We start from the raw sequence: 26,905 nt of genomic DNA, 5'->3' as shown, positions 1-26,905 counted from the left end.
GACGCGTTTCAGAAAGGCGGGGCATAGAGGAGAAACAATAATGTACAGTATGTGGAAAATTATGTGTTTTTTAAACTTTAAACCGCATAAACACATTTCATTAGACCAAATACACAAAATAATGTTCTTTTTAGCAACATCATATGACCCCTTTAAAAAACTGTAAAAAAAGAAGGAGGAAATGTCACTTTAAGAACTAGCTACAAAGTCTTGGTCTTGGTTGTTACAAAAAAGCACTTCTGAATGTTTGTTGATTTGCTAGTGACCCTCTTTAGAGACAGACCACTTTAGGTACATTTTCAGTGACACTTTAATGTGTTCTGCCATATGTTTTTATGAGGATCTAAGGCTAGGTGATAAACTCTCTGTCTCAAGGACATCCAGACTCAAGACACAATAAGTAGTAGCATCTAGGTGGAGTACTCTTTGTTGAGCGGTCTCGCCTTGCTTTAACATGTTATTATGCCGGCTATTTCAGCCCCAAGAAGAAGTCATGGAGTTTGATCTATGGCAGTAACTATGAGGATCTAAGGCTAGGTGATAAACTCTCTGTCTCAAGGACATCCAGACTCAAGACACAATAAGTAGTAGCATCTAGGTGGAGTACTCTTTGTTGAGCGGTCTCGCCTTGCTTTAACATGTTATTATGCCGGCTATTTCAGCCCCAAGAAGAAGTCAGGGAGTTTGATCTATGGCAGTAACTCATATGCAGCTGGGGTGGCTGATACGAGAAGCTCTTCCCCGTAAGTAATGACAACATAAAGGAAATTTACCACCCTGCCAATCAGCCCTGGAGTAGGGTTCTGATATACAGACAACATGCCAATGCTATTCCGTCCAAATGCGGGAGTTCGTGAATCACAGAGAAACAGTGGGAGCGGAAGGGGTCGAGCAGTTTGATTTGGAGAAGAATTAGCGGGCTTGGGCTCAGAGGTCAAGGGGAAGCATTGTGTTGGGTTTAGATTTTGTGGACACGTCCATATGTTGTTTTGCATTGCTATTAAGAGCACGTCTGGTATGTGGCTGAAGGGCAAAGTTTTTGTTTTCGGATAATGATGGATTTTGGCTCTCGTCTACCTGTAAGTTTGCAAATTGTCGTCTGTGTGTAAAACTTCCAGGATCAATGGAGACATAAAGACAGCAGTTACCCGCTTGCCATGTGAATGATCCCGTCGGTGATATTGGATGTAATGTGTTGCTAGGAGTAATAGGGAAGCTGCATTTTACAGACATCAAATGGTGGTCTTCTCTCTGCTCTCCACTGTGTTAATGGTGACAGCAGTGTCGCAACATTGCAGTACCTTTTGGTTGTAGAAAATGTAGCGAGAAGATGTCTTGATGACTCACATGAGCAGTTTATGGTGAATTTTCATTCAGCTACGGATAGTTTTTTCATTTTTTGATAATGATTTAAATGCAGTTTAAATTTGTAGTTTAGAATTTTTTATTTCCTTCCTTGTCTTTTCAGTTGTTTAGTTTTAACTTATTGTCCAAACATTTTCATTTAAATTTTTTCCTGAGTTTTATTTTCAGTTTATACATTATTAATTTATTAAATTTTTGTTTTAGTTTCTCATGACTACAGTAGTTAATGCACAAACTGGTAAGTTTAACCACATTAAGGGCCAGATTTACTAAACAGGGCAAATTAGAGCAAGAGCGCATTTCTAAAACAGCGCCGATGGGAGGGGAAAATTCTGCGGGTCATTTACTAACAATGCGCACATTAAAGAACACAGATGCAGCCAGATCATTTCCATAATGACCAGCACAATCTACCAAGAGCAGTGCAAATTACCGCCTGCTTTAAGACATGTTTTTTGTGCATTAAATATTGGCGCAAATACCAGTAATTTGACGAGCGCAAACGTCAGTAAACCACGTTGCGTGATTCATTTTAATACTCTCCTCCCATAAAGTTTGCGTCTGAAAGGGAAACTCCTACAAATGCATAGGAGTGGGATACAAATAGGATACATGTCTAATTGTTATTTTTATGGCATTTAACAAAGATTTGAACAGAGAATTTTAATCATATTTATGGAATTCAGAGTTTGCGTACTATTGTGTAATGTTATTATTATTGGGCACTTTTTTTCTATTAATTGCTGTTCACTTCATTTTTGTTGGAAAAAAGTTTCACTGTAACTTCAGTGTTCTAAGTTCCCTCTGTTGTAACTGTTCTCCACTCCTCCATGTGGTGTTTATTTAATACTGCATTGCTGTAGACTTCTCTTTATTGTCTGCAGCCAGGGGGACCATCGATAGAAAGTTCAATGGAAAACATCCCTCTGCTCACATTACCATTTAATAGGATGGGATCTGCATGTACCTTGATTAAGACCTTGTCTTGAGCATAGAATGAGATGTACAACGGGTAGATTTAGCTCATACATGCCTACAGTGCGAGATGTTAATAATTGAGAGGGCATCTGTTCCAATTAATATGCCCCTTCATATCAAATCCCCATTTAAATATCCAAAACTGGGTCACGGTCTCTATAGCATGATGGGATGAAATGAATTGCCTTCTTTATATCATTACATTTTAACGTTGGAGAAACTTGCTCATTCCTCCACATGCAGGCTTTAGGAGGGGGTCCTCTGGGTATTCGGCAACCGAATTTAAAGTAGCTAGCCTTGATATCAGAATGCAGCTCTACACGCTGGATTGCTTTGAATGATGAGGCAGATATTTATAATGTCTTTGGAATACAGGAACCTCATTAACCTCATATTACGTTGATAGATGCTTTAACAGATCGTTAGCACTGTTTAGAATGCGGGAAAGTGGGCTTGATTTGTAAAATCCCTCAGTGGCCGTGATGTAGAGCGCATTTCTCAAACGGAATGTTAAGTTGCGAGATTCTTCCACATTCTTCCCTCTCAGTTGTCTCCTCCAGGCCAAAGCATGTGCAATTCCCTGTAGTAACGACGGAGGCATCAGCTTTCTCTGAATCTGACATTACACGTGCTATATATCTCATGTGCGGTTTGCCAGGCTTATGCAACGCAGTGAACATGTTTGCTCTATACAACACAGTGCAAATACATTCAGTGCCAGAGAGGGATATAGGAATCATTTTTGAGTATTAGTTACTCTAATGAGGATCATGTTTGGTCCTGGCGCTCTGCCAGCACTTTACAGTGAGACTTAGTTGCTGCGATCCATGTGCACCATTTGATCTCGAGCTGGATATGATTAAAGCGAGTTGGGAGACCTCAAAGAGGAAGGCTGAAAGACCAAGGGCAGTCTGGCTCCATTTGTTTCATAGAGAAATTTAAGGAGCGCTGCACCGTATGTGTAAATCTCACCGTGCTAACAGTGTCGGATAAAAGGCGTGAGCCGACACCATTTGGAGGTGAGACACTCAGCAGTATTCTATCACGCCTGTCAATGGCAGATAGAGCTTTTATTCGGAGGTTTGGCAATTTACTCTCACCTGAGCTGAGAACAAACCAGCTTCGGTGGGTTCTGCTTTCAGAGGAGCACAAAACTTTCTGACTTCCTTTCATTCTCCCTCGTTTTTTTCAGAGCCACATGACATTTCCCATACATCTCGGATGTATTGCGCTACAGATATGTGCTTCGCTGCGAAACACGTCAACTTATTATTGAAAGTCGGAAAAGGCTGTTTAAAGGTGGGCTGGAGCTCAACGATTTGATTATCGTGTTTTTATTTGTTTATTCTTAGATGCGCATCAAGAAATAACCCCGTCTGCGAGCGGCCTGACTGACATTTTGCGGAGACGGAAATAGAGAGTGGTAACGACTAAAATGTGGTCCTACAACCCACAGTGTGTTCATTATTGAACACTTCTGGCATGCGGCTTTCAAGCATTTCCGTGGAAGGATGAACTCTTCCCTGATAGCTCACTTCAGCACAAACAGCCTCAGGTGCCTTTAAGCTTTTCGTGTACGTTCACTGACACCTGAAGCTCAAACTGCAAGATGTCTGTTTTGTGTGCTGTAATTTTTCTCTTGTGGACACTTTTGCACATCTTGTTCAATTCAAAAAAAGAGTGAGGAAACCAAACCAACCAAAAAGTCGAAATAAATAGTGTAATTTCTCTCTCGCAGTGTACTAAACTACTTTAGTAACTTTAAAACATTTTTCAGTGGTGTAAACTCGTTCAAAATAGTTTTTCCATTAACAAGCTATACATTTTCAAAGCAACCACATGCTATTTCTGTTTTTAATGTAATGTTGTGTTGCAGTTTCACCTCATATGAAATGCTGAAATGAGTCGATTCGTTCTAAACTGTCCTCATTTTCATATGGAGGATTGGAAAATTTGATTAATTCTAGTAGATCAGTTTGTCCTAAATAACCCTTTCACGTGTAGTGTTGGAAAGACTAGTTTATTCTAGAGAACTGGCTAGTCCTAACCAGCTCTATCTCTTATATGTAGCTCCCAAAAGTCCTATTGATTCTAGTAAATTAGTTTGTCCTTAACAGTCCTCCTCAAATGTAATGTTGAAAAGTCTGTTTATTGTAGTGAATCGGTTTATTCTATACAGCCCATCTTCTTTCTCCTATGTAGTGATTAAAAAGTGAATTATTCTGTAAATCAGTTCGTCCTACACAACCCTGTCATGGAGTGCTGGGATGTCTGGTTGATTCTTGAAAATCGGTTTGTTCTAAATGTCTCGCTTTCTTATACAAAACTCTGAAAAGTCCTATTGTTTGTAAAGTCTTACTGACCGTATAGAGTTTCATTCTATACAGTGCTCTTCACTTTGTTTTGTAGTGTTTTAAAAAAAGTTTTAATAATATATTAATATATACAGTCAAACCAAAAATTATTCAGACACCAGGTATCATTTTGTGATATTTTTTTTACTAGTGGGTGCAAGACACTATAGATTATTTATGTAAGTGAGGATAGCAAAATAAAGTAAACTGTGACATATTATACCCAAAAATTCTTCATACAGTGGACTGCAGTAAAACTGATAAAAAATTTGGGACCAAAAATTATTCAGACACTTTGACCTGACCATGTTTTGCTTAAGTGTTTTTTCTTTAATTGCTAATGCGAACTTTTTTACACCACATACTGAACAAAACTGAGCATTAATTGATGATTGGTTGACCTAAATTGGTATTATCTAAGTGTGTACTTAATATTAACAGCTGACAGCTATTCAACCTAATTCATTACATTCCTTTCTATCAAAGTTATCTGACATTATCAAGATTAATTTGTTCTGACACAGTTTAACTCTGAGTTCTTGTCATATTTTATTACCATTTTCTAAACTATAGCGAATAAACTGTGATAATGTGAGAAATGTGGAAGGTGTCTGAATACATTTTGGTTTGACTATATATAGTTGGCTACTCTTTTCCAACACTGATCCATCTGTATTTTTATTGGGATGTGCAACCTGCTAGCCAAGTTTTGTTTTGAATTCTTTGAATCGATGTTGTTCATAAAAGTTTATTTTGTCTCACTGTGCTATTCCATAGATAAATGAATGAACTTGTTTCTCATTAGATGGCGTGCGTGCCAAAGAAAAACAACAACAAACAAACAAACCTTTGAAACAGATGGCATTTTTATCTTGTAATAGTGTTGGAAAACTGGGACCTCTCAGACAAGCCCAGATTCAGGTTTCCTGACAGCTCGGGGGAAACAGTACAATAGTACAACACTCTGTATGGATACATCAGTGCTCAAGATGAGAGCATGCTTATCCCTCCTCTTACAAAAGCCTCTCTCCCCATTAACGTCTTTGTTATTGAAGCTCATGACGGTATTTTAATCATTCAAGGATTACATGTTCTTCTTCAAAGGGATAACCAGCTTGCATACGTTTGCACAAATTTTGCTCGGAAGGCATTCAGTGCACACACAAGAGATTTTCACAGCATCATCTGTTAACACACGTACCACCTAATTACAATAGTACAACACTCTGTATGGATACATCAGTGCTCAAGATGAGAGCATGCTTATCCCTCCTCTTACAAAAGCCTCTCTCCCCATTAACGTCTTTGTTATTGAAGCTCATGACGGTATTTTAATCATTCAAGGATTACATGTTCTTCTTCAAAGGGATAACCAGCTTGCATACGTTTGCACAAATTTTGCTCGGAAGGCATTCAGTGCAGACACAAGAGATTTTCACAGCATCATCTGTTAACACACGTACCACCTAATAATAATAATAATTTAAAAAAAAGCTGCAGGAAGGTGAACTTGTGACTGGATTAAATAATGAACAAGTGTGAGACGTCACGCTATTACAGTTGTGATTTATGCTGTTTTGTAAGTTGAATTATTAATATGTGGTGCATTTTCTGGACGAATGTAACTGTCTGTATAAGCACAGAAATCCTTATTACAGTTACATTTTAAAAAGAGTTTTGAGTAAATATGTAAATAAAACGTTTTAAAAGGTTATAGACATTGACAATTGGCAGTCAGTCAATTAAAACTTATTATGCGAGTGATTAACATTCTTATGTACTGTAAGATAATGAACATTAAATTGCTCTAATAGTAGGACAATTCTTTAATTTGCGATTTATAAACAGGTCAAGAGTCAAGCTTAATGGTTATGGTTTTTTAAAAATCATGATACAAAATAAATTAGCATGTTAAATTGGCACTTCTGCTAAAAATATTTGACTAATTTAATAATAGTTTCTGAAACAAATAGAGTGCAGTACTCTCTGCTCCATTGATAATTGAGCCATAATTAGGATAAACCAATTCCGCAGATTTTCCCCCACAATAAGTACCGAAAATGTTGTATTTTAATAGTGTAGGCTCCATAAATTGTTTATTAAAAATACAAAACCAGCATTGTGTGTACAGTGCTTGCAATACTTGTAAAGTATTGCAAGTATTATGCAATACTTATCACTTTTTATGCTTATACAGTAACGCAGAGGTTCTCAAACTTGTTTGCTCATGTCCTCCTTTAAAAAAAATAAAATAATAATAATCTGGTGCACCATTTTCCACATCGAAATGTAGTCCAGGAGTTTCCAAACTTCATGTCAATTCTTTGATCTCAGTATATCAGTCCAAGAACTATTATTTCAGCATGGCTCATTCAAAACTGATGTTGCATTGGCAGGGATTCATCTTTTTTTCTTCGAGCTGACAATGTCATTTCTCATCACATTGATGTTTTTGTTCCTTGTTTACACAGAAATAGCCCGTACAGAAGCAGTGTGTGCTTATGTAAATGCTTGACTTTTGTTATGCTAAGCACTCTGTCCCTTTCATCATTTTTCCAGCTCTTGGCTGGCTGCTAAAGCAACCTCACCTGAATGTTTGCATTTGTTGTTAACAAGACGATATATGTTCAGTGCGACTTGAATTTTGCCATTGTGTTAAAAAATAATTGTTGCTGGCTGCAATGAGGTGAGCTTCCACAGGCACGAATAAACTTTTTCTTGGATTAAAGGAAAGTATGTAAATGGACCTATAAACAGATGGAGAAAAGGACATTTAAAGAGTATGCTGACCTATACAAAAGACATTAGGCTGAACAAAAATTCTGCATCTATATTTGGTCCTTTAATTAAATGTTACATTTTTTCCCTTTCACTTTGTTTATCATAATAAGGGAAGTGATTAATTTCTCTCTGTGTTTTGGTGCAAGCGTGTTTGTCTGAGGATCCTTATCCAATGGAAGTAGCAAATTCATTGCATGCTGTGGACGAACAAGTGATTAACGTTCCAGATTACAATTTCACATGCAATTTGAACCGCTAATACATGATGATTACTTGTGAAATATGCTATCTGAAATGGGTTGAACTGTTCATTTTTTCTAGTGAGGTTTTGTTGAGGAAAGCTGAGAAGACCAAGCTCACACCCTCAGTTGAGTAACATGAAATCATTCTCACTTTAGATGTGACCAAGAGCATTTGATCTGATTTACCTTTCTGTTAAATAAATTGTCAAATTAAGTGTTCTTCTATGAGAGTAAGCTTCTTCAGTGTGTCAACAAATGCTTCTGAAGGGTGTCGGGCCCATTAAGTAGTAATTTGAGAGGGTGGAGAGCCTTAATCAACTTGTCCTTCAGTATTTTCTTCAGTACACACACACACACAAAATTATATATATAATTAAAATAAGATACATTTCCAGTCTTCTTCTTTTTCTTTTTTCTTTTTTTTGGAAGAAATGAATGGAAGAAAAGACTGTTATAATGTTACAAATGATTTCTATTTTAAATAAATGCTATTCTTTTGAACTTTTCATTCATTAAATAATCTCGAAAAAGAATACCAGGGGGCTATTCACAGATATTAATAGTTCAGTATTAATAAAATTACAAAATATTTCTTGAGCACCAAAACCAAAATATTAGAATTATTTCTGAAGGATCATGCGTCACTGAAGAATGGAGTTATGACTGCTGAAAATTTGGCTTCCATAACACAGGAATAAACTACATTTTAAAATATATTCATATAGAAAACATATAAAATATTAGTTATTTTAAATTTAAAAATTTTAAATTGCAATTATATTCCAAAATATTGCTGCTTTACTGTATACTTGATCAAATAAATTCAGACTTGGTGAGCATAAAAGACATAAGACAAAAACATTTAAAAAATCTTACCGGTCACAAATTTTTTATCAGTAGAGTATATATGAAGTTTATTTATCTTCCTCTCTTAGCAAAATTAATATTACACTGTATATTTATATACTAATGAATATATTATATTTTTGTGATACATATTTTTAGGCATAAATTAACAATTGTGCAAAAATATTGCAAAACAAGATTTAATATAATATAATATAATATAATATAATGTATTTAAGTCTCATGCAATTTTGCTTCCCAAGAAAATACGTCTTGTTTTAAATATGTTTATATATTTTGGAACACAAAATAATAATAAATGACTTTTTTTTTGGCAGTGTGCAGTCTTTATTCATACGTAGGTGCAAGAATTCATTTTCATCTCCAAAATGTTGTTTTACATCTCCCCCTTGTTTGTCCACTATAAATTTGACCTCAATTCCAGGGGATTGCTCTGAATATTATATGTGGAGCTGCAAAGCTGTTAGTCTGTGGGCGAGTGGAGAACTTGAGTCTTGCGTAGAGCCGGCTGGCTGGGAGAACTTGCTTTTTCATCTCCTCTGCTCCCCCACTCTCTTGTCCTCCAGGCCACCCACTTCTACTGCAGTGATGAATAAAACAAGAGACGCGGGTTTGTTACGTTTGTGCTGACTCTCTGTGTTTTAAATGAAGCAGCAGACAAGCGCAGCTATGCTTACAAGTAGCACCTTGGTTAGTAACACACATACTCACACGCAGGTCACCAAGGGAAGGTCCAACGGCTTTTGAATACTTCGCTCCATTGAAAAGCTTCCATGCTGTAAATGGACCCTCTATACAAGAGAATGAAGTAAACTGGGCCTTGAGCTCTGAGGTACGTGGTCAGGGGGGGAAGAGAGAGAGAAAATCCCATATTGGGCGGGTGGTTTTTGTCGGTGGACCTTTTAAGTTTGATCCCATTTCTGCTCATGCCTGATCTGCTTGGTGATGATAGATGATGAGCCTGGGCGCATTGTGTTAGATCTTGCATATCTTCAGCCAAGCTTGTCAGGAGCTGACCAACCTGCTTTTAAATTAATCCATCCCATCTCACTCTCCTCCTCCTCCTCCTCCCCTCCTCCTCCTCCTCCCTTCTCTGACACCCCCGACTGAGTGGAGCAAGGCTGTGTCTTCTCATGCAGAATTTTTCACCGAATTACATCAGTGTCAAGCAGACGAACGCTTCCAGATAATTTACCTCTCAGCCGAGATGGATTTGCATTATAAATAAGGGAATATTGCCATTCTGTGATGCTGCCTTATTCAAAATAGCCTTAAGAACTGTTAAAGATGCCTAACTGAGCACAGAAACCTACTTAATGTATCACGATCCTTGTTTATCATCACCTGCCTAAGTTTCAGAGAGTGTGGCTATCTGCTTGAAAATGTCACAACAAGCTAAATGCACTTGCTTAGTGAAAGCTTGTGCTTAGCGACTCCATTTGAGAATCACTGAGAGGGCTGTCTAGGTTTAGAGAGGATGTCAGAGTCTTCTAACCTGTAATTCTTGTTGATTTTCACACAGACCTAGAAACAGTCAACCACATGTATACCTTACATATCTTAATAGATCGGTCTCTTCAATGACAGGAATCGGGGCTCATGATTCACTTGAGAATGTCAGTACTTAGAGCCACAGTTAAAAAGCAACATTTCTACCTCATTACTGAGACCACCTGTGCATTTTCACACACTGGATGTGTCTGAATGCTGAAAAACACTGCCTTCTTAATGGTAGGAAGGCAACAAGGTGCATCCAAATGCCTCATAGTCTGTCTACCAAAATGTCTTTATCTGGCTTATGTTTGAAGGCAACAAACCACACACAGCAAAAATGATTTTCTTAATATTTTTGTCTTGTTTTCCAGTACAAAAATCTAAACATTCTTAAATCAAGACACATTTACTTCAGATTTAAAAATGTATCAAAATGAATTGAGTTTATGCTTAAAACAAGAAATATTATGTGCAAATAGGGTAAGAAAAATAATCTTGTTTGCCCTTTGAATTTGATTTATTTTTCTTACTCCACTGACAGATCTTGTTTTAAGTATAAAGTCATTTTGCTTCTCAAGTAAATGTGTTGTGATGTAGGAATGTTTAGATGTTTGTACTGGAAAACAGGACAAAAATACTAAGTAAAAAAAATATTTTTGCAGTGTATCACACAGTCATGGCATGCAAAAATGAAAATGGCATCTGATTAGTAGTGTTTATCTGCCCACATTGACATATACTGTACACGATTATACTGTCTAAATATCTGAATTTGCATATAGTGATAATTATCTTTGGTATTGATATTATTATTTCTATGTATTTTATATATACAGTAATTATATACAACAATTATTACCAAACCATTATTTAAAAAAAAAAAAAAAACATGTCACATGATCCGTCAGGATCCTAATGGAGTGATTTCAGTGTCACATGATTTTCCTTCAGAAATCATTCTAATATGCTGATTTGCGGCTCAAGAAACATTATTATCAATGTTGAAAACAGTTGTGTTGTTAGGATTCTTACATCAGTAGAAAAGTTAAAATTAAAACCTTTTATTTGAAATAGAAATCTTTTGTAATGTTTTAAATGTTTTTCCATTTTAATCAATTTAATTCAATAATATAATATATTGGCCTTGTTCGTCTGAATCTAAAATTGGGCCAGTTTAAAAAAATCTAAGTATTGAAGAAAATACAGTTTGTACATTCGTTACTGTTCTCTCTCTCTCTCTCTCTCTCCCTCTCTCTCTCTCTCTATATATATATATATATCCTCAATTCTTCGACTGTGTGTCATCCCCAATAGATTTTGCATTGCAGTTTTTTGCATTTACTATCATAGAACAGAATAGACAGGAAGCCATGTGGTAAAGAAAGAGGGGGACGGGATTGCAAAGGAGGTTCAAACTTGGGTCACCTTAAGCACAAAAACATGTCAGAGTGCTCCTGATGAGGGCATGATGGCTCTGACCTCAGTAGTCATATTTAGCACAACCCTTAATATGCCAAAGAAAATCCATCCGGAAATGGGCAGAAGGTGCAGTATGACCCGGTCTGGCTGAGTCATCTGTATTGTTCCATATGTCAAGTTCAACTGTCCATAAAAACACTGGAATGGAAAAAAATATTCAAACTTTGCATTTTTATAGACCGTTAGACTGCGTATGCTCATGGTATATTTAATGCAGTCTTGAATGTAACGGACAAATAGCTCCTTAAAATCCTTAATGGCAACGACGCTATAGATACAGATGTGCTAATGAAGCATGCCACCATTTAAGGCAGACGGAAAAGCATCAATATGTAACTGGATTCAGCCTTGTCACACTGCAGCTCTGATGAATGCTGAATATTGACATTTTGGACCAATGGGAAAATATTAATTAATAAATGGGGAATCAGTATCCAAACGAGGCTCATGATCAATTTCCATTACAAAACAGCAAAAGCTACTCTAAATATGTGAAACCCACAATGCCACTGCACTTGATGGAGCAGTTAAGTAAATTAAACTGAAATGTACAGTTTTTTCAACTTGACTCCATTTCAGCTCAGAGATAGGCATTATAGTCATTAAATATTTGGCTGGTAATGTCTAAAGCTCTCTTAAATTTGTTCTAGATCATTAAGCATGCATTATGGTGCCTCGAAGCTTGTCAGAAACCAGTTTCCTTAGGGAAGGCATGTAAAATCACTGGCGGTTAAGTCTTTGACTTACAGATACTCTTAGGTTTTGGACCTCAGAGCCGTGAACTCGCTTTCCTGATTCAGGTGCGGGAACTTTCCAGCCCCTTGGGGATTTTTTTATGTGAGCTCCGCTTCTCACTTCACGACAAACCCAGACGACGAGGACACTGCTGGGGGCCAGAGCAACAATCATGGAGCCGTACACAGAGGTGAAAATAACTCCTGCCCCACTTTCCCCGGCTTCTCCTCTCATTTCTTCTGCGCCTTTCCGTCTGGTGGACAGCGTGACTCATTGTTGGACTGTCACTCTCTTAATGATGTCAAAGGGTCCTTCTCTAACAGGAGTCATGTCTTCACGGGCCCATCTGTCTGAGGACTCAGCAGCCCCATTTAAGCCAGGTTTGATTAAATGTCAGAAGCAAAGATGTGTGCAAAAGGAAAAGGTGAAGGACAGCAATGTAGGATGGAAATTGCTTTTGAGGGGCAGGGGAAACTGGCAGCTCAATGCATTAATGATGAAGGGAAATTAATTTACATTGTAATAATGAAAGTGCGTCGGAGCCTGAGGGAGGGAAGCATGCAGTGTCTTTTGCTGAAGAAATGCGTCTTTGGGAATATTTTTCAAATCGCTCTCAAAAAGGGTAATGCACAGCTGGTGTCTCATTGCACACACAGGTCGTGTCAAGACAACAATTGGTAAAGCTTTCACTGGTGTTTTTTTTTAATGTGGCTGTTATACAGTCGCCTGAATGAGAATGGGGCCTGTTGTAAAGCTGAATACATAACAGTCTTAACCACTTGTGACTCAATCACAGCTCCTTGTCTTGTAACAGCTGTATTGTAAGAATCTCACAAACACAAATTAACAGTGTCTATAGTCTCGTTTGTATTTCTGTTACACTCAATTAACCCACAGTGAATTCTTTTGCATTTCGCATGGCACAAGATGATTTTCACGCCAATTGTAAGGCTCAGTAGGATGTTGTAGGAATGAAAGTCCTGGCTTTCAGTTAAAAGAGCTAATTGAGATTTTGATAACTGGTCCACCTGACAATACAGGGTTTAGCTCGATTGCAGCTAAAGGAGTTAAATTTGTACCATTGTTGTCAAGGCTGGGAGGCTAGATCACACCAGCAAACATCCTTAAGCTGGTTTAAAGCTGTTCATTTCCATCAGGGTTATTGTTGATAAATATATTGTTGATAAATATATTGGGGGAAAAAACACTTTTGAAATGGCCAGGGTAGGAGTCAGATCTACCAATTGTAATTCTCAATGTAGCAGCTTAAAAGAGCCAATTGTTTGCTCTAATGTGTGAATTACAAAAAATCATATACTTAATGAGATTTTAATTGTCTTATTTTCCAGTTAAAATAACTAAAATTCCTTAAAACAAGATAACTTTACATGAGAAGCAGCAGTGCATAAGATATTAGGATTTGTGAGAATTATTAGTCTTGTTATCAAGTTAGAACAAGCTAACAAGCAAGAAAATGTCAAAATATGCTTAAAATTTAAACACAATATATGAAAACAGGTCTTAATAACTTATGTGCTCTTGCTTCCCAAATAAAATGATATCGTTTGAGAGATTTCAAATATTTTTCCTGAAAAAGAGGCCAAAAAAAAGCTAAAAACATATTTATAATGTATATTTAGTGTGCACATTAACAGAATAGTTCACCCAAAAATGAACATTTTGTCATCATTTACTCACCCTCATGTCGTTCCAAACCTGTATGAGTTTCTTTCTTATGTTGAACACAAAAGAAGATATTTTGAAGAATTTTGAAAAACCAAACAGTTGTGGGTCCCCATTGACTTCCATAGTAGGGAAAGAAATACTATGGAAGTCAATGGAGACCATCAACTGTTTGATTACCAGCATTCTTCAAAATATCTTCTTTTATGTTCAACATAAGAAAGAAACAGATACCGGTTTGGACCGACATGAAGGTGAGTAAATGATGACAAAATTTTCATTTTTGGGTGAACTATCCCTTGAACTGGGCTTGCCTGAACAATGTATTTCTTTTTTTTCAATTTCTTTTTTTCATGATTTGAGTTTCAGAAGCACAATATATTGTTATACCATTGTCAGATTTTATTATTGATTTGAAATATATTATTGAAGCACAATTTCAACAAGCAACAGAGATTTCAGCCTTTCCCCATTCAAGTTGATTGGCACTCACATGGCCCAGGGGTGTTACAAATATGGCTTCAGAGTGGACTGTTTTGCCTTAAAGGAACTTCATCATTCAGGCTTGGCAAAAACCAATGAGCTTCTCACACTGAAGAACTGTCAAGCCATTGTTATGCTCGGATCTGATCCAGGCCTTGTTTTCAGCAAAGGCAAATGCACATATCGCAAGTACAGTTGTTATGGTCATTGTGTAAACAAGTGTTTTTCTGAGGTCTTAAAACTGCATGACAAATAAATTAAGAAAACGAGGACAGAACAGTCTGCGTTTACTGAATGTAACTCATTTATATTTTTTTGCCTCAACGCAGTCTCTCTGGTTAAGCAGCGTGGTCGGGACACCTGCACACCAGCATTCCATGGTGGGAATCAGCGTCCAAAACACAGCATATTTATGCAGGTCTTTCCAGCAGGGGTGTCATCATTGTTTTAATATGGTGATGATGGGCTTTGTTAAAAATAACTGCAAATAACCATAGCAGGTTGCCAGTCGTTCATGACAGTTTAATTAAATTTCACCCACGGCCCAATAAATGCAGGCACAGGCTTGAGGGTAGACCACCATACATCCTCAAACAAAAGCCAGAACAGCACCGTTTGTTTGCATGCTGGCAGACGACAAGAGGTCCACACGACTGCAAAGCAAAAATTGAGAGTTATTAATGGCTGACAGTGCGTGGCGGGCCACTGCCAGTATGATAAACCGTGCTCGGTGTTGCTGTTTTTATATCACATATTATATCAGGCCATTACTGCACTCAGTGGTCTGCAAAGCTCATTAATCCGCCTTGTCTCAGAGGTGTCACCACAAACCGGCCGTCCTTTTTAGAGACGTGCCCCTCTGGCCGTAAATCTGTGCCTAGGATGCGGAATCCTCATGCCATCTCAATCTAATGCATCATCATCATCAGGGCATGCCAATGACTGAGCTGTCTTCATCATCGCCGAAGGCCACAAGGGGGATCGGGGTTGCGAGTACTTTATCCTAACTGCTGTACTGAAGAGCATTGATCTGATTGACCTAAGAGGGCAAGCTTTAGCTGGTTAGTATGGTCTAATTTGGCCTCTCTGATCTTTCTCTATTGATGGTCATACAAAAATATCTAGATTTTTTAATCATTTTTTTAACTTAAGTATTTTTTTTATGTTTGTGAAAGAAGTCTCTTAGGCTCACCAAGTCTGTATTTATTTGATACAGTAAAAATTTAATATTGTGAAATATTATTACAATTTAAAATAACTTTTTTAGAGTTTTCTATTTTAATATATAAATGTTATTTGTTTCTGTGATGGCAAAGCTGATTTTTCAGCAGCCATTACTCCAGTCTTCAGTGTCACATGATCCTTCAGAAATTATTCTTATATGCTGATTTATTATCAGAAACGGTTGTGCTGCTTAATATTTTTTTGGAACCTGTGACTTTTTTCTTTGATTCTTTGATGAATACAAATGTGACGAGAGGGGCGGGGCCGAGAGCCATGGGAACGGAGCGAGGCCGGTGGAGTACATGCTAATGCGTGACACCTGCGCCACTCACCGGTCTCGAGTCCCACGGAGGAGCTCCGGAAGGATAAAAGGAGGAGTGACGACAGTGTTGGACGAGAGAGGACCAGGCCTGGATTTTATTTTGTGTTTTGTGTGCGGCAGTCGTCCGCCAGGGGCTGCCGCTTTACTTTCATTTTGTGTTTGTTTATTTTATTAAGTTGTTTAAATGTTCGCCGGTTCACGTCTCCTTTTTCCCGACCTACGAACTGTGTTACAACAAAGTTTAAAAGAACAGCATTTATTCAAAATAGAAATCTTTTCTATTTTTTTTCCCTCTCTCCCCTCTCTCGTATCTGTCTCTCCTCATCCTTCCGTCTCCTTTTCTCTCGCCTCGTCTGTCTGTCCTTACCCCCAGGCACGCCGCGGCCGCTGTGATCGGCTCCCCCGGAGGGGGGAGGGGGAGTAGAGCGCAGTCTTGTGGGTACCCCCCGCCTGCGATGGGGGTATGTGACGAGTGGGGGCGGGGCCGGTGGAGTAAATGCTAATGCACGACACCTGCGCCACTCACCGGTCTCAAGTCCCACGGAGGAGCTCCGGAAGGATAAAAGGAGGAGTGACGACAGTGTTGGACGAGAGAGGACCAGGCCTGGATTTTATTTTGTGTTTTGTGTGCGGCAGTCGTCCGCCAGGGGCTGCCGCTTTACTTTCATTTTGTGTTTGTTTATTTTATTAAGTTGTTTAAATGTTCGCCGGTTCACGTCTCCTTTTTCCCGACCTACGAACTGTGTTACAACAAAGTTTAAAAGAACAGCATTTATTCAAAATAGAAATCTTTTCTAACAATATGAGTCTTTACGATCACTTTTTATCTATTTAACACATCCTTGCTGAATAAAAGCATTAATTTCTTAAAAAATAAAAAAATAAAAATAAAGAAAGAAACATGCACTGACTCCAAACTTATCAGTGTATATTGTAACACAAAAATTCTATTTTAAATAAATAAATAATAATACTTTTTTTTAAAATTCTGTTTAAAGCCATTCAAAAGTTGGGGGTAAGTTTTGGGGGAAACAAAATATTGCTTTTATTGATCAAAAATGATGATAAAGACATTTATAATGTTACAAAATATTTCAAAAAAAATTTCAATTCATGAGAGAATCCTGAAAAAAAAGTACTGCAAACATATTAGCAGCAATAACCATTTTCAAGAATGATAACCTAGTACCAAAAACAATGGTAATAACTGAGCACCAAATCAGCATATTATAAAGATTTCTGACGAAGACTGGAGAAATGGCTACTGAAAATTTTGTTTAGCTATAACAGGAATAAACTACATTTTAAAATGTATTAAAATAGAAAACTAGTAGTCATAATATTTCACAATATTACTGTTTTTGCAGTATTTTTTATCTAATTAATGCAGCTTTGGTGAGCATAAGAAATTTCTTTCAAAAACATAAAAAATCTTAATCATTCAGAACCTTTAGCCTGTAGTGTATACTTTTTTCCCAGTTTGTGTATATATTTTTTTCCACGTCACAGCTGAGGATAGTTGTTAGTAATATGTTTGGGATGCAGTGCTCATGAGAAAAAGTTCAAATTGCAAGCTTCCAGGGGGTCCCACACTATTTGAGCAGTGCCTTTAAGATGAATGCTAACGGATACCTCTCTCCAGGTATTACAGGCCTCCCAAGACTCACCAAAGAGAGTTTCCAAATAGCAATTTGTTTGCAAATGCAACATGTGTCTTAGCTCCATTACACTGTCACCCTTCTTACTAGGGTTTGCAAGACAGGGTGAAATGCAGAGACTTTTCACCCAGCTGTGGTCCTCTCAAACTGTCTTAACAGTGACAGGCTTGACAGTGTGCACCAATATAGAGCCTCTAGCTGCTCTGACTGAAGTGTAGGAGGGAAGAAGTCGTCTTTCATTTTCTTCAGGTCGTGGCAGTTCACTGAGAGAGAACACATTGTTATACCCGCTTAAGGCCAATTATCCAAGCTCTTCCTCCAATGAATTTGACATTGTTTGAGAAGATCAGTGTGTTATTGTCATCAGTGTGACAGAATTATTGCTGCATTGTTCCATGTTCATAATCATTTCTTTTTTTTTTTACATCAGTTGAATCTCAAAGATGTTTGCCTTTTGATTGTCCTGTAAATTTAACAATAAATTACTATTACTTGATCAGTGGCATGTCCAGACTAGTTTTACTACAGGATACACTGGTAACACTTTAGTATAGCGACCAATTCTCACTATTAACTAGTTGCTTATTAGCATGCCTGTTATTAATGTATTGGCACGGCGCTGATGGTTTCTACTCAGGTGTGGTTAGCTGACTTATGTTCCATAACTGCACTTCCTGGTTTCTCTAATGGTTCCATTAATCCACTTCAACTCCCTTTTGTATGTACGTGTGAGTGTATGTTTGTTTGTTTGTTGGTTTGATAGACTAATTTTTGTTAGTGTTTAGTTAATAAAACTCTTGTGCACAAATTACATGAGTCTCTGATTCTGCCACCGCTTGTGAATAATGTCCCTTTTACGATCCGATCTAGCTACATGCTTTAATGCATTAGTACTGTAAGAAAGTTATTTTCTGCAGCCAAGAAAATATCCTTTCTTAGATTTGATATGAAATTACAATGAATGTTTGCTGGACAAACAGATTAGTTGACGGCAATTTAATTCTGCTACAGTTACTACGGGCAGTTGATATAAATAATTGTAATTAATCAATTCATTGTAATTATTTATATACATTTCTCTTTTGAGCTAATTTGCTACACAGGGAAGCATAAAAAAGCTTATTTTTTTACACATGATGGAAATAATTGCATCATCTTTAACACATCTAAAACACACATGGTCCATGGTTTCTAGTACTTTGTAGTTCCCAGCAGACTTGACACACACTCATGCCAGTTGGGGGCATATATTATACAGTATATCATTTCCAGTTCACTGATATTTGTGATCTCTTTCTTTGCCCAGATAATTCCAGTTTAATCAGCTACGCTGAGGCCACCAACGACAACTTCAAAGGCTGAAACTCATCTGACTAGATGTCGCTGATTTCGACAGCCATGACACATTTGTTTCATGGGCAAATTAAGAACGTGTTCTCGAGATAATTATGAATGCTTAACGCAAATCTCAACTAATTAAACTAATCCCCCGTTAGTCAAATGATGAAGAGAGGGAGGATGTGATGACTATATGAAAGTCTTGACAAGTATTTGGAGACACATAAACCCTCTTTTTTCTATTTTCTTTTTTCTGTGGTTTCGTTTGGACTTACTATTAAGCTCTAGCCAAAAATACACATCAGAAAGCAGTTTTAAAAGCACTGCAGTGTTTTTATTTTGCTGTCAATCACACAGATAAATACACGGCCTACAATTATTTATATGCTTATAGCAATGATGCTTGCATTTAGATATTTACGAAAGTATATCCACATGTGGACGAGAAAGTGCATACTTTTAAGTGTGCAATAAAACAATACAGCAGTACTAACACACTAATGTGTCAAAATCTTGAAGTGTGCAGATGCCATTTGCGTATAAGCATTACCATACCAATTGACAACCTTAAATTTCATTATTATTTTTCAGCACATTTCCTCTCACATGAAGCTAACAGAAATAAGAACAAAAGCACCAGGCAAAAATCTGTAATTAACTGAATTATTATGCAATTCACCCTTCCATCCCATGAATGTATATGACCTTCAGAGCTCAATATATAGAATATATTCAGTAGAGAAAAAAAGTAACACTTTAGTATAGGAAACAATTCTCACTATTAACTAGTTGCTTATTAGCATGCCTGTTATTAATGTATTGGCTGTTTATTAGTACATATTCTGCATGACCATATTCTACATCCCGAATCCTACCCATACCTAAACTCAACAACTACCTTACTAACTATTAATAAGCAACAAATTAGGAGTTTATTGAGGCAAAAGTCATAGTTAATGGTTTATTAATGGCAAGAATGGGACCTTAAAATAAAGTGTGACTGATGCACTCATTCAGCAAGGTCAAAAGCATAATATGATTTAATAATATGATTTTCTTACAACCAACATGTTATGCAGTTAATTTAAAAAGATACTATCCCCCTTTTTTTTTTTTTTTTACGTAAGAGTGGACAACAATTTCAAACTTGAATGTGCAGGACATCTGCTGTCAGCCACTTCCAGTTATTTTAAAAAACAGTTTGTTATGCTGCTTCGTGTTGCATTCTGGTATCATATTATTTTAATTTAAGATTAATTTACTGTACTGCTCTTTATGTATTCATAAACACATTGAATTGTAATGCAAATAATTTTAGCTTTGTTATTCGTCTAGTTATTTACCTGTAGTGGTTAGCATCAACTAGCAAAAAATAAGCTAATTTGATCACACAAGGTACAAGAGTTTGTTATTTTCATCTCACAATAAACTAATGCAATCAAACCAAAACTGGTTACTAGTAGATAACTGTATAAATAAGCTGCTCTGGTGGCAAGAAGTTGCATCAGGGGCAACTTGATGCAAACTGCTAATTGTTGGCTAATCAGTTTGTGTTCTTATATTTTTATTTTAGATAGCTCTTTGATTAGCTGCCATTTCTTGAAGCTGCTTCCCATTCCGATTTAATCCAAGTAGCTTTATCAGATTTTCTCGAAGGTCTTTTCTCTTGGGAAATAGTTAAAGTTGGACCACATGGTTAGGACCACCCATGTTATCGTGACCTGATGTTGTTATATAGTGATACAGAACTCTATGGCAATATGAGTCCAGTTGCCCTTGGTGTGTCGGCTTGAGCCAGACAGAGTGCTATTTCTTTGCTCTTTGATTTATTTGATGAAGTTGTCTTTTGCCTCACAACTCAATTGCCCAAGAGCTGTAGCCTCTCTGCCTGTTTAGAGCCGCAATCCAGCAGCTTGTAAATCAGAAATCGCAACTACCCTCTCATACTTGCGCACACTTACACTCTCTCACTCATCCGAAGAAGAGAAGCCCCCACGGGATAGGGAGTAGGACTGATTAAGACAGGCAAGAATTTGATTCCTGTTGCTTTATTCCTCTTGAGAGTGGCTGCAGGATATTAATCTGGCCAGTGTTGCTTATGAGGACTTGCTACAGGCTCTTGAGCACTTTATTGTGGAATTAAGTTTTGTTCTCAATCACGCTACCTAAGTGCTTGAGGAAGTCTTTGCCGCAATTTGAACAAGCATCTGTGTCCTTTCATCATTTAATTTTTTATTTTTCATTTTCAAGCATCCTGAGCCGTCTGTCTTTTCTGTTTTTAAACATAATGAAACGTGACAACGAGGTGCTTGTTCTTGACATGCGAGTTCTCAGAGTTCAATTTTCTTAATGAGTACTTTTGTTTTGTTTTCCATTAAAAAATGTAAACATCTTTACAACAAGGTAAGATTACTTGAGAAACAAGTAAAGGTATTGAAGGCTTGTTTTCAAAGAATGTATTTTGAACTGCAACATTTTTTTTCAGTATAAAACTTACTACATTTTCTAACTCCGTTCTGCTTTTCTGCATTGTCTTTTCATACTCTGAACTGCTGTTGATTTTTAGGAAGAAAATATTTGCATAATATCTTATGCAATTCAGTTTTTCTCGTCAAATAAATGTATCTAGTTTTAAGGATGTTTTAGTATTACTACAAATTAACTCATTAAGAAAGTAGTTTTTGCAGTTACAACAGATTCTCTGTCCAACCTAACTGAATTTTGAAATATAGATGGTTTTATTAGTTGGCAAAACAAATCAAAGCAGATTCGCATGGACTTGAGCATAATACCCCCATCTACAGCATTTCCCATTGCTACAGATGAAATATGCGGCTTTATGTTTCTATGGCAACTCTATTCTGTCCTCAGATAAAAGACCCATTATGATGTTTTGCAGAGGATTGGAGACAAAGTGAGTGTTTTCTGAGATTTTTCTTGTTAAAGGCCTGACAGTCTTCACAGTGTCCTGCAGGTAGTGTCTTGGCTTGGCCTGTTCACAGCTGACCACAGACTCTAATGTAATATGGGCACATTGACACATCTTTCACATTGAAAGAGCACCAATTTATCCCCACGTACTGTGAAAATACTCTGCTTCAGCCTACTTCCCACGTACCGCTGAGGGTTGACAATTTTTTGACGTAGCTCTCATGTATACAGGTCGACAAGATTCAATTTCCTTGTACATAGATATACAAGATTCAATCTGAGGCCCCAAAATACTGTTTTCCGTTGCAGCTGGATCTGTAGAGACCAACAAGTATAGATGAAATTGCCTAGAGAAACATTTCCACTCTGCCTGCGCTTTTACTTGACGTGCAAATATGTACAGGTCATTGTGTGTTTATTTATATACATGTTTTAAGACTTTGTCTGAAACTTGAATAATTGTCAATCTACAAGTATCTCTTTACCTAAAAGCTGGTGTATATTCTTTGACCTAATCTAGGATTCATTTATTGAATTAATAAAGTAAACTGCTGAATGAAGCCAGACAGAGTAATAATAATAAAGCATTGATTTTTGGCACAGCACTGCTGTCTGGAACTCATTTTATGTTGTATATAGTGATGATGTTTGTGCTGTGCTAGGCTTTTATAACTTTTTTGTTGTTGTTCAGTATGTAAATAGTAATTTATCATTTTTTGCTTCTAAGGCATTTTGATAACCGTTTTTTTTTTTCATATTTATATACCCTTTTATTTACATTACATTATCATCTTAGCTGTGTTTGTTAGTTTACAACACATGATATATGTACTCTAAACAAATATAAATAACATAAAATAAAATTAAAATAGAGAGCTTGAGAGCTTGAGAGCTTCTCTCACATGAGAATTTGCTTTGGTCAGGAATTGGATAAAAGTGTGATGGAGTAATTTAGATTCTGCTTAAGTTCATTTCCCGTTTCTATTTCTGTGTTCTGTTGTCAACCATATGATAAATCTCCTCAAATCCTCTTGTTTTAGGGGCCATTTTTGATGAGTCTGCCAAAAAGGATGATGAGGTGTTCCGCATGGCGGTGGCAGATCTCAACCTCAACAACGAGATCCTGGAGACAGAGAAGATCACTGTGTCCGTGGAGTTTGTAGATGGAAACAACCCTTTCCAAGCAGTGCAGGAAGGTACGTCATTTGAGTATTTAAATATGTTTTCAGATCATACTCTTGCACCTTTCTGGACTCATCCCTTTTAAATGTAAGGCTCATATGAGAAGTAATAACAAAAAATGCCAATAATCTAATACAGTATGTGCCTCCTCAATTCAAGTTAAATTATAGTTAGAAGGGAACAAGACAAATTCGGTGGCTGGATGGACAGAGGGATAGATGAATAGATCGGTGGGTGGATATCTACATTAAATTAAATAATCAGTGGATAGGTAGATTGGTTGACAGATTAGTGGTATGTAGAAAGATATGTACTGTAGGTTAGACAAATCAGTGAGTGGGTAGATAGGTTAGACTAGTTAGATAAATTGGTGGATGCGTAGATAGATAGGTAAGATAAACTAGAGGGTGAGTGAGTAGATAGATAGTAGACAGATATTATTGACAGGTGGGTGAGTAGATAGATCGGTTAGAAAAGCTGGTAGGTGAGTGGTTAGATAGGTTAGATAGGTGGGTGGGTAGATAGATAGGTTAGCTAAACTGGTGGATGAGTGGTTAGATAGGTGGGTGGGTAGATAGATATGTACTGTAGGGTTCATTGATCGATGGGAGGGTGGAACAACATCTAATGTAGTTTGGCAAGTGGGTAGATAGGTTAGACAGATCAGGTGGGTGGGTATCTAGATAGGTTAGAGAGGTGGGTAGATAGTATAGATAGGTGGGTGGGTAGATAGATATGCAAGATAAACTGGTGGGTGAGTGAGTAGATAAATAGTATAGATAGGCGGGTGGGTAGATAGATAGATTAGATAAACTGGCGGGTGAGTGGTTAGATAGGTGGGTAGGTAGATAGATATGTACTGTAGGTTACATTGATCGATGGCTGGGTGGGTAGTTAGATAGGTTGCATAGATAAATATCTACTGTAGGTTAGTCAGATGGGTGAGTGGGTAGATAGGCTAGACAGATCAGGTGTGTGGGTATCTAGATAGGTTAGATAAATTGGTGTATGGATAGATAGGTTAGATAAACTGGTGGGTAAGTAGATAGATAGTTTAGAGAGGTGGCTGAGTAGATAGATAGGTCAAATAGATTGGTGGGTCAGTGGGTAGATAGGATAGATTGGTGGGTGAGTAGATAGATATGTACTGTGGGTTACCTCAGCCGGTTGGTCGGTGAATGGGTAGATAGATAGGTTACATAGATAGGTATGTACATTAGGTTATATATATCAATGAGTTGGGTATATAGATAGGTTAGATGGGTGGGTGGATAGATAGGTGGATAGATACTGTACAGTACATACAGTGACTGCACTGCAACATATACAAAAATACATCATACACATGAACTGGTGGGTACTAAATGTTTTAAACAGAGCAAATGTAAAGCAGTTGTTGAGACAAACAGTTGTAGGCAGAGGAGTCAAAACAAGTCAATGTTTCATGCACACAGCGGAAGAATCATGGAGTCTTATGGCAGTAGGCAGGAATGACCTTCAGTGGCACCCTCTCTTATACCGTTGACGGATCACGCTGTTGCTGAATGCACTCTTCATTTCAGCAAACATGCCTTGGAGAGGGTGGGAGACATTGTTCATGACGTTCATTAAGTCGGACACCATTCTGCTCTGAGCCATTACCTCCAGAGAGTCAAATAATGTTTGCATAAGACAAAAGACATGAATAGCCCGCATTTGTTTACTTGCTCTTAAAAAATATACGTATTATGATGTAAATAACTTGGTTAAACCTATGAAGGAGCTTAAAGGGTAAGTATGGCTAAATTAGGTGCCTCTTTTAATCATTAGAATAAAGTCTTGCCTCAGTCCTCCACTTTATATGCTCGCTCAGCCTAACGTTATGCAATTGTCTGGATCCAACACTTTCATAGCATTCAGAGGTCAGCATTATCTCAGCCTCTAATATTTGATTTAAGATCAGTGGAATTATCTAATAATACCATGATGCTGTGGTTTCCACAAATTAGTGCTATTAGCTCTTGGAGCAGGGCCATTTTCTGTTATCCTGCAAGAAAGGAAGACAGGTACAAGGCCTTTGGAACGCTGCCATTCATGCATCAGCAGGTTCACTGTGCTCCATACAATCGCAGAGTTCAGATAACTAGCACTTAATCTAACTTTGGCATTTGGCAACTTTGGTTTTTGCCAACCTGTTTCACTATATTTAACAATGGAGCAATAACGGATAGATCTGCTAAATTGTTTCAAACAGACAACGAACTAAACTCAGACAATGTGTGATACTTTACACAGGGGGGGAATCGCTAAGTAGGGATTATGGTGGTATGTTGTTTATTTGCGTGCACTGTCTGCGTTGTTTTGGCACAAGATTCACTAAAGGATAGATAATAGCGCGAAAAGCCAAAAAATTTGTGCTCAGTGCTATTTGTGTAGCACGGTTCTCCATCCTACAGGTTGCTTCTAAGTACCAGGTTGTGGAGGATCTAAATAGCATCATTAAAATGTGCTCGACTACACCGTGCATGGATTTATGTCTCATCATGATCTTTATCTCCATTATTTGATCATCATTTTGATGAATTACTGCCGCCATGATCAACAGAAAATATGCACAAACACCTCTTTTCAATAAAAGTCTGTTTACCGGCTGCTTAGCAAGGCGGTAATAGCGCAACAATAATTGGACTAGGCAAATGGCACTGACTGAGGCATGTCTGTGCTGAGAAGAATGACAATGGCAGTATAAATAGAGGCTAGTTAAGTTGGACTGCGGGTGGTTAGTGTGTTAGTTGTAGGGTTATGAGCTAGAATGTCGTACACTACAGAGATGCAGCTGTTTTGTAAGTGACTATTGTTATCTGTCACATTTTGTATTTTTTTTTTATTGGGCAAATCATCTCACATTTAATGATACAGGGCTTTGATTTCAAAATTAGTACATAAAAAGTACGTGGCTGCTAGACTCATGCTCATTAGGTAACATCCCCTGTTTAGATATGTTAATGTAAACATGCCTGACATTTTTCTGACTCTCATTTAATTGTCTGTGATACTGTTACACCGGTCGGCAAGCATCTCAGCTTTTTGTTCTCCTCCGCATCTGAGTGTAGATGAATTCAGCGGCGCCGTTATCCTTTTAGCCGCATGGTGTCTTAGAGGTGAAAGGGAGAGTGGGACATGTTGTAGTTGACCCCTGTTATCTAATGGAGAGGCCTGCATTAGCTAACTACACCCTCTGCTCTTGATGGTTCTTCTCACTCACAGAAAGCGCTCCTCTTCTCCGTTTGTGTGCTTTGCCATCCTTTCTTTTGTTTAATGAAAGATTCTGAGTGAGGGAGCCTAATTACAGGTGCACATGTGTTATGGTTCAGCATGAGCGCAGACGATTCTGCTTCTTATGGATGTATGATTCTGGACCTTGTTATGTATACCTCATTTGTTTAAACATCTGTTTATCTTTTCAAAGTCAGCTTCCTGCTATGTGATTAGATGAAATGCATCCAGAAAAGCTTGTCTCTCATGTACAATCTGTTCTAGCTTGGAAGTTTTTAACAGGCCAAGAGATGAAAAAACAACTTTTGTCATAGAATAATCCCAATATTTGACAGATTTAATAGACTCACTAATGCTCATAGTGCATCTGTTTCCTATAGCTCTTGATTAATAAATGTAAATGAGGCAGAATTCTAAGAATTCACATTAATGGAGATTAGCATTCACGCATGCTGCTACTTGCAGGGACTGTTGCAAAAGTTTGCAGCTTCTGGTGAATGCTATAGTACTGTAGGTGTTAGCAAAGTTGTGCAG

The 26,905-nt window shown here is 37.5% G+C and overlaps 1 protein-coding gene across 2 annotated transcripts in view; it reads left to right on the top strand.

The window, feature by feature from the left end:
* LOC107751431 (glutamate receptor ionotropic, delta-2) overlaps window positions 1-26,905 on the top strand; it is a 422,702-nt gene that overhangs the window by 27,413 nt on the left and 368,384 nt on the right. For both annotated transcript variants that reach the window (XM_016567160.1, XM_016567161.1), the window contains exon 2: window positions 22,975-23,130. In XM_016567160.1, coding sequence (XP_016422646.1) covers window positions 22,975-23,130 — 156 coding nt within the window. The remainder of the gene's footprint in view (window positions 1-22,974; window positions 23,131-26,905) is intronic.

The sequence above is a fragment of the Sinocyclocheilus rhinocerous genome, unplaced genomic scaffold, assembly GCF_001515625.1.
Source record: "Sinocyclocheilus rhinocerous isolate Xijiao unplaced genomic scaffold, SAMN03320098_v1.1 scaffold1654, whole genome shotgun sequence".
Lineage (NCBI taxonomy): Eukaryota > Metazoa > Chordata > Actinopteri > Cypriniformes > Cyprinidae > Sinocyclocheilus > Sinocyclocheilus rhinocerous.
This window is presented reverse-complemented; position numbering and strand designations above follow the sequence as displayed.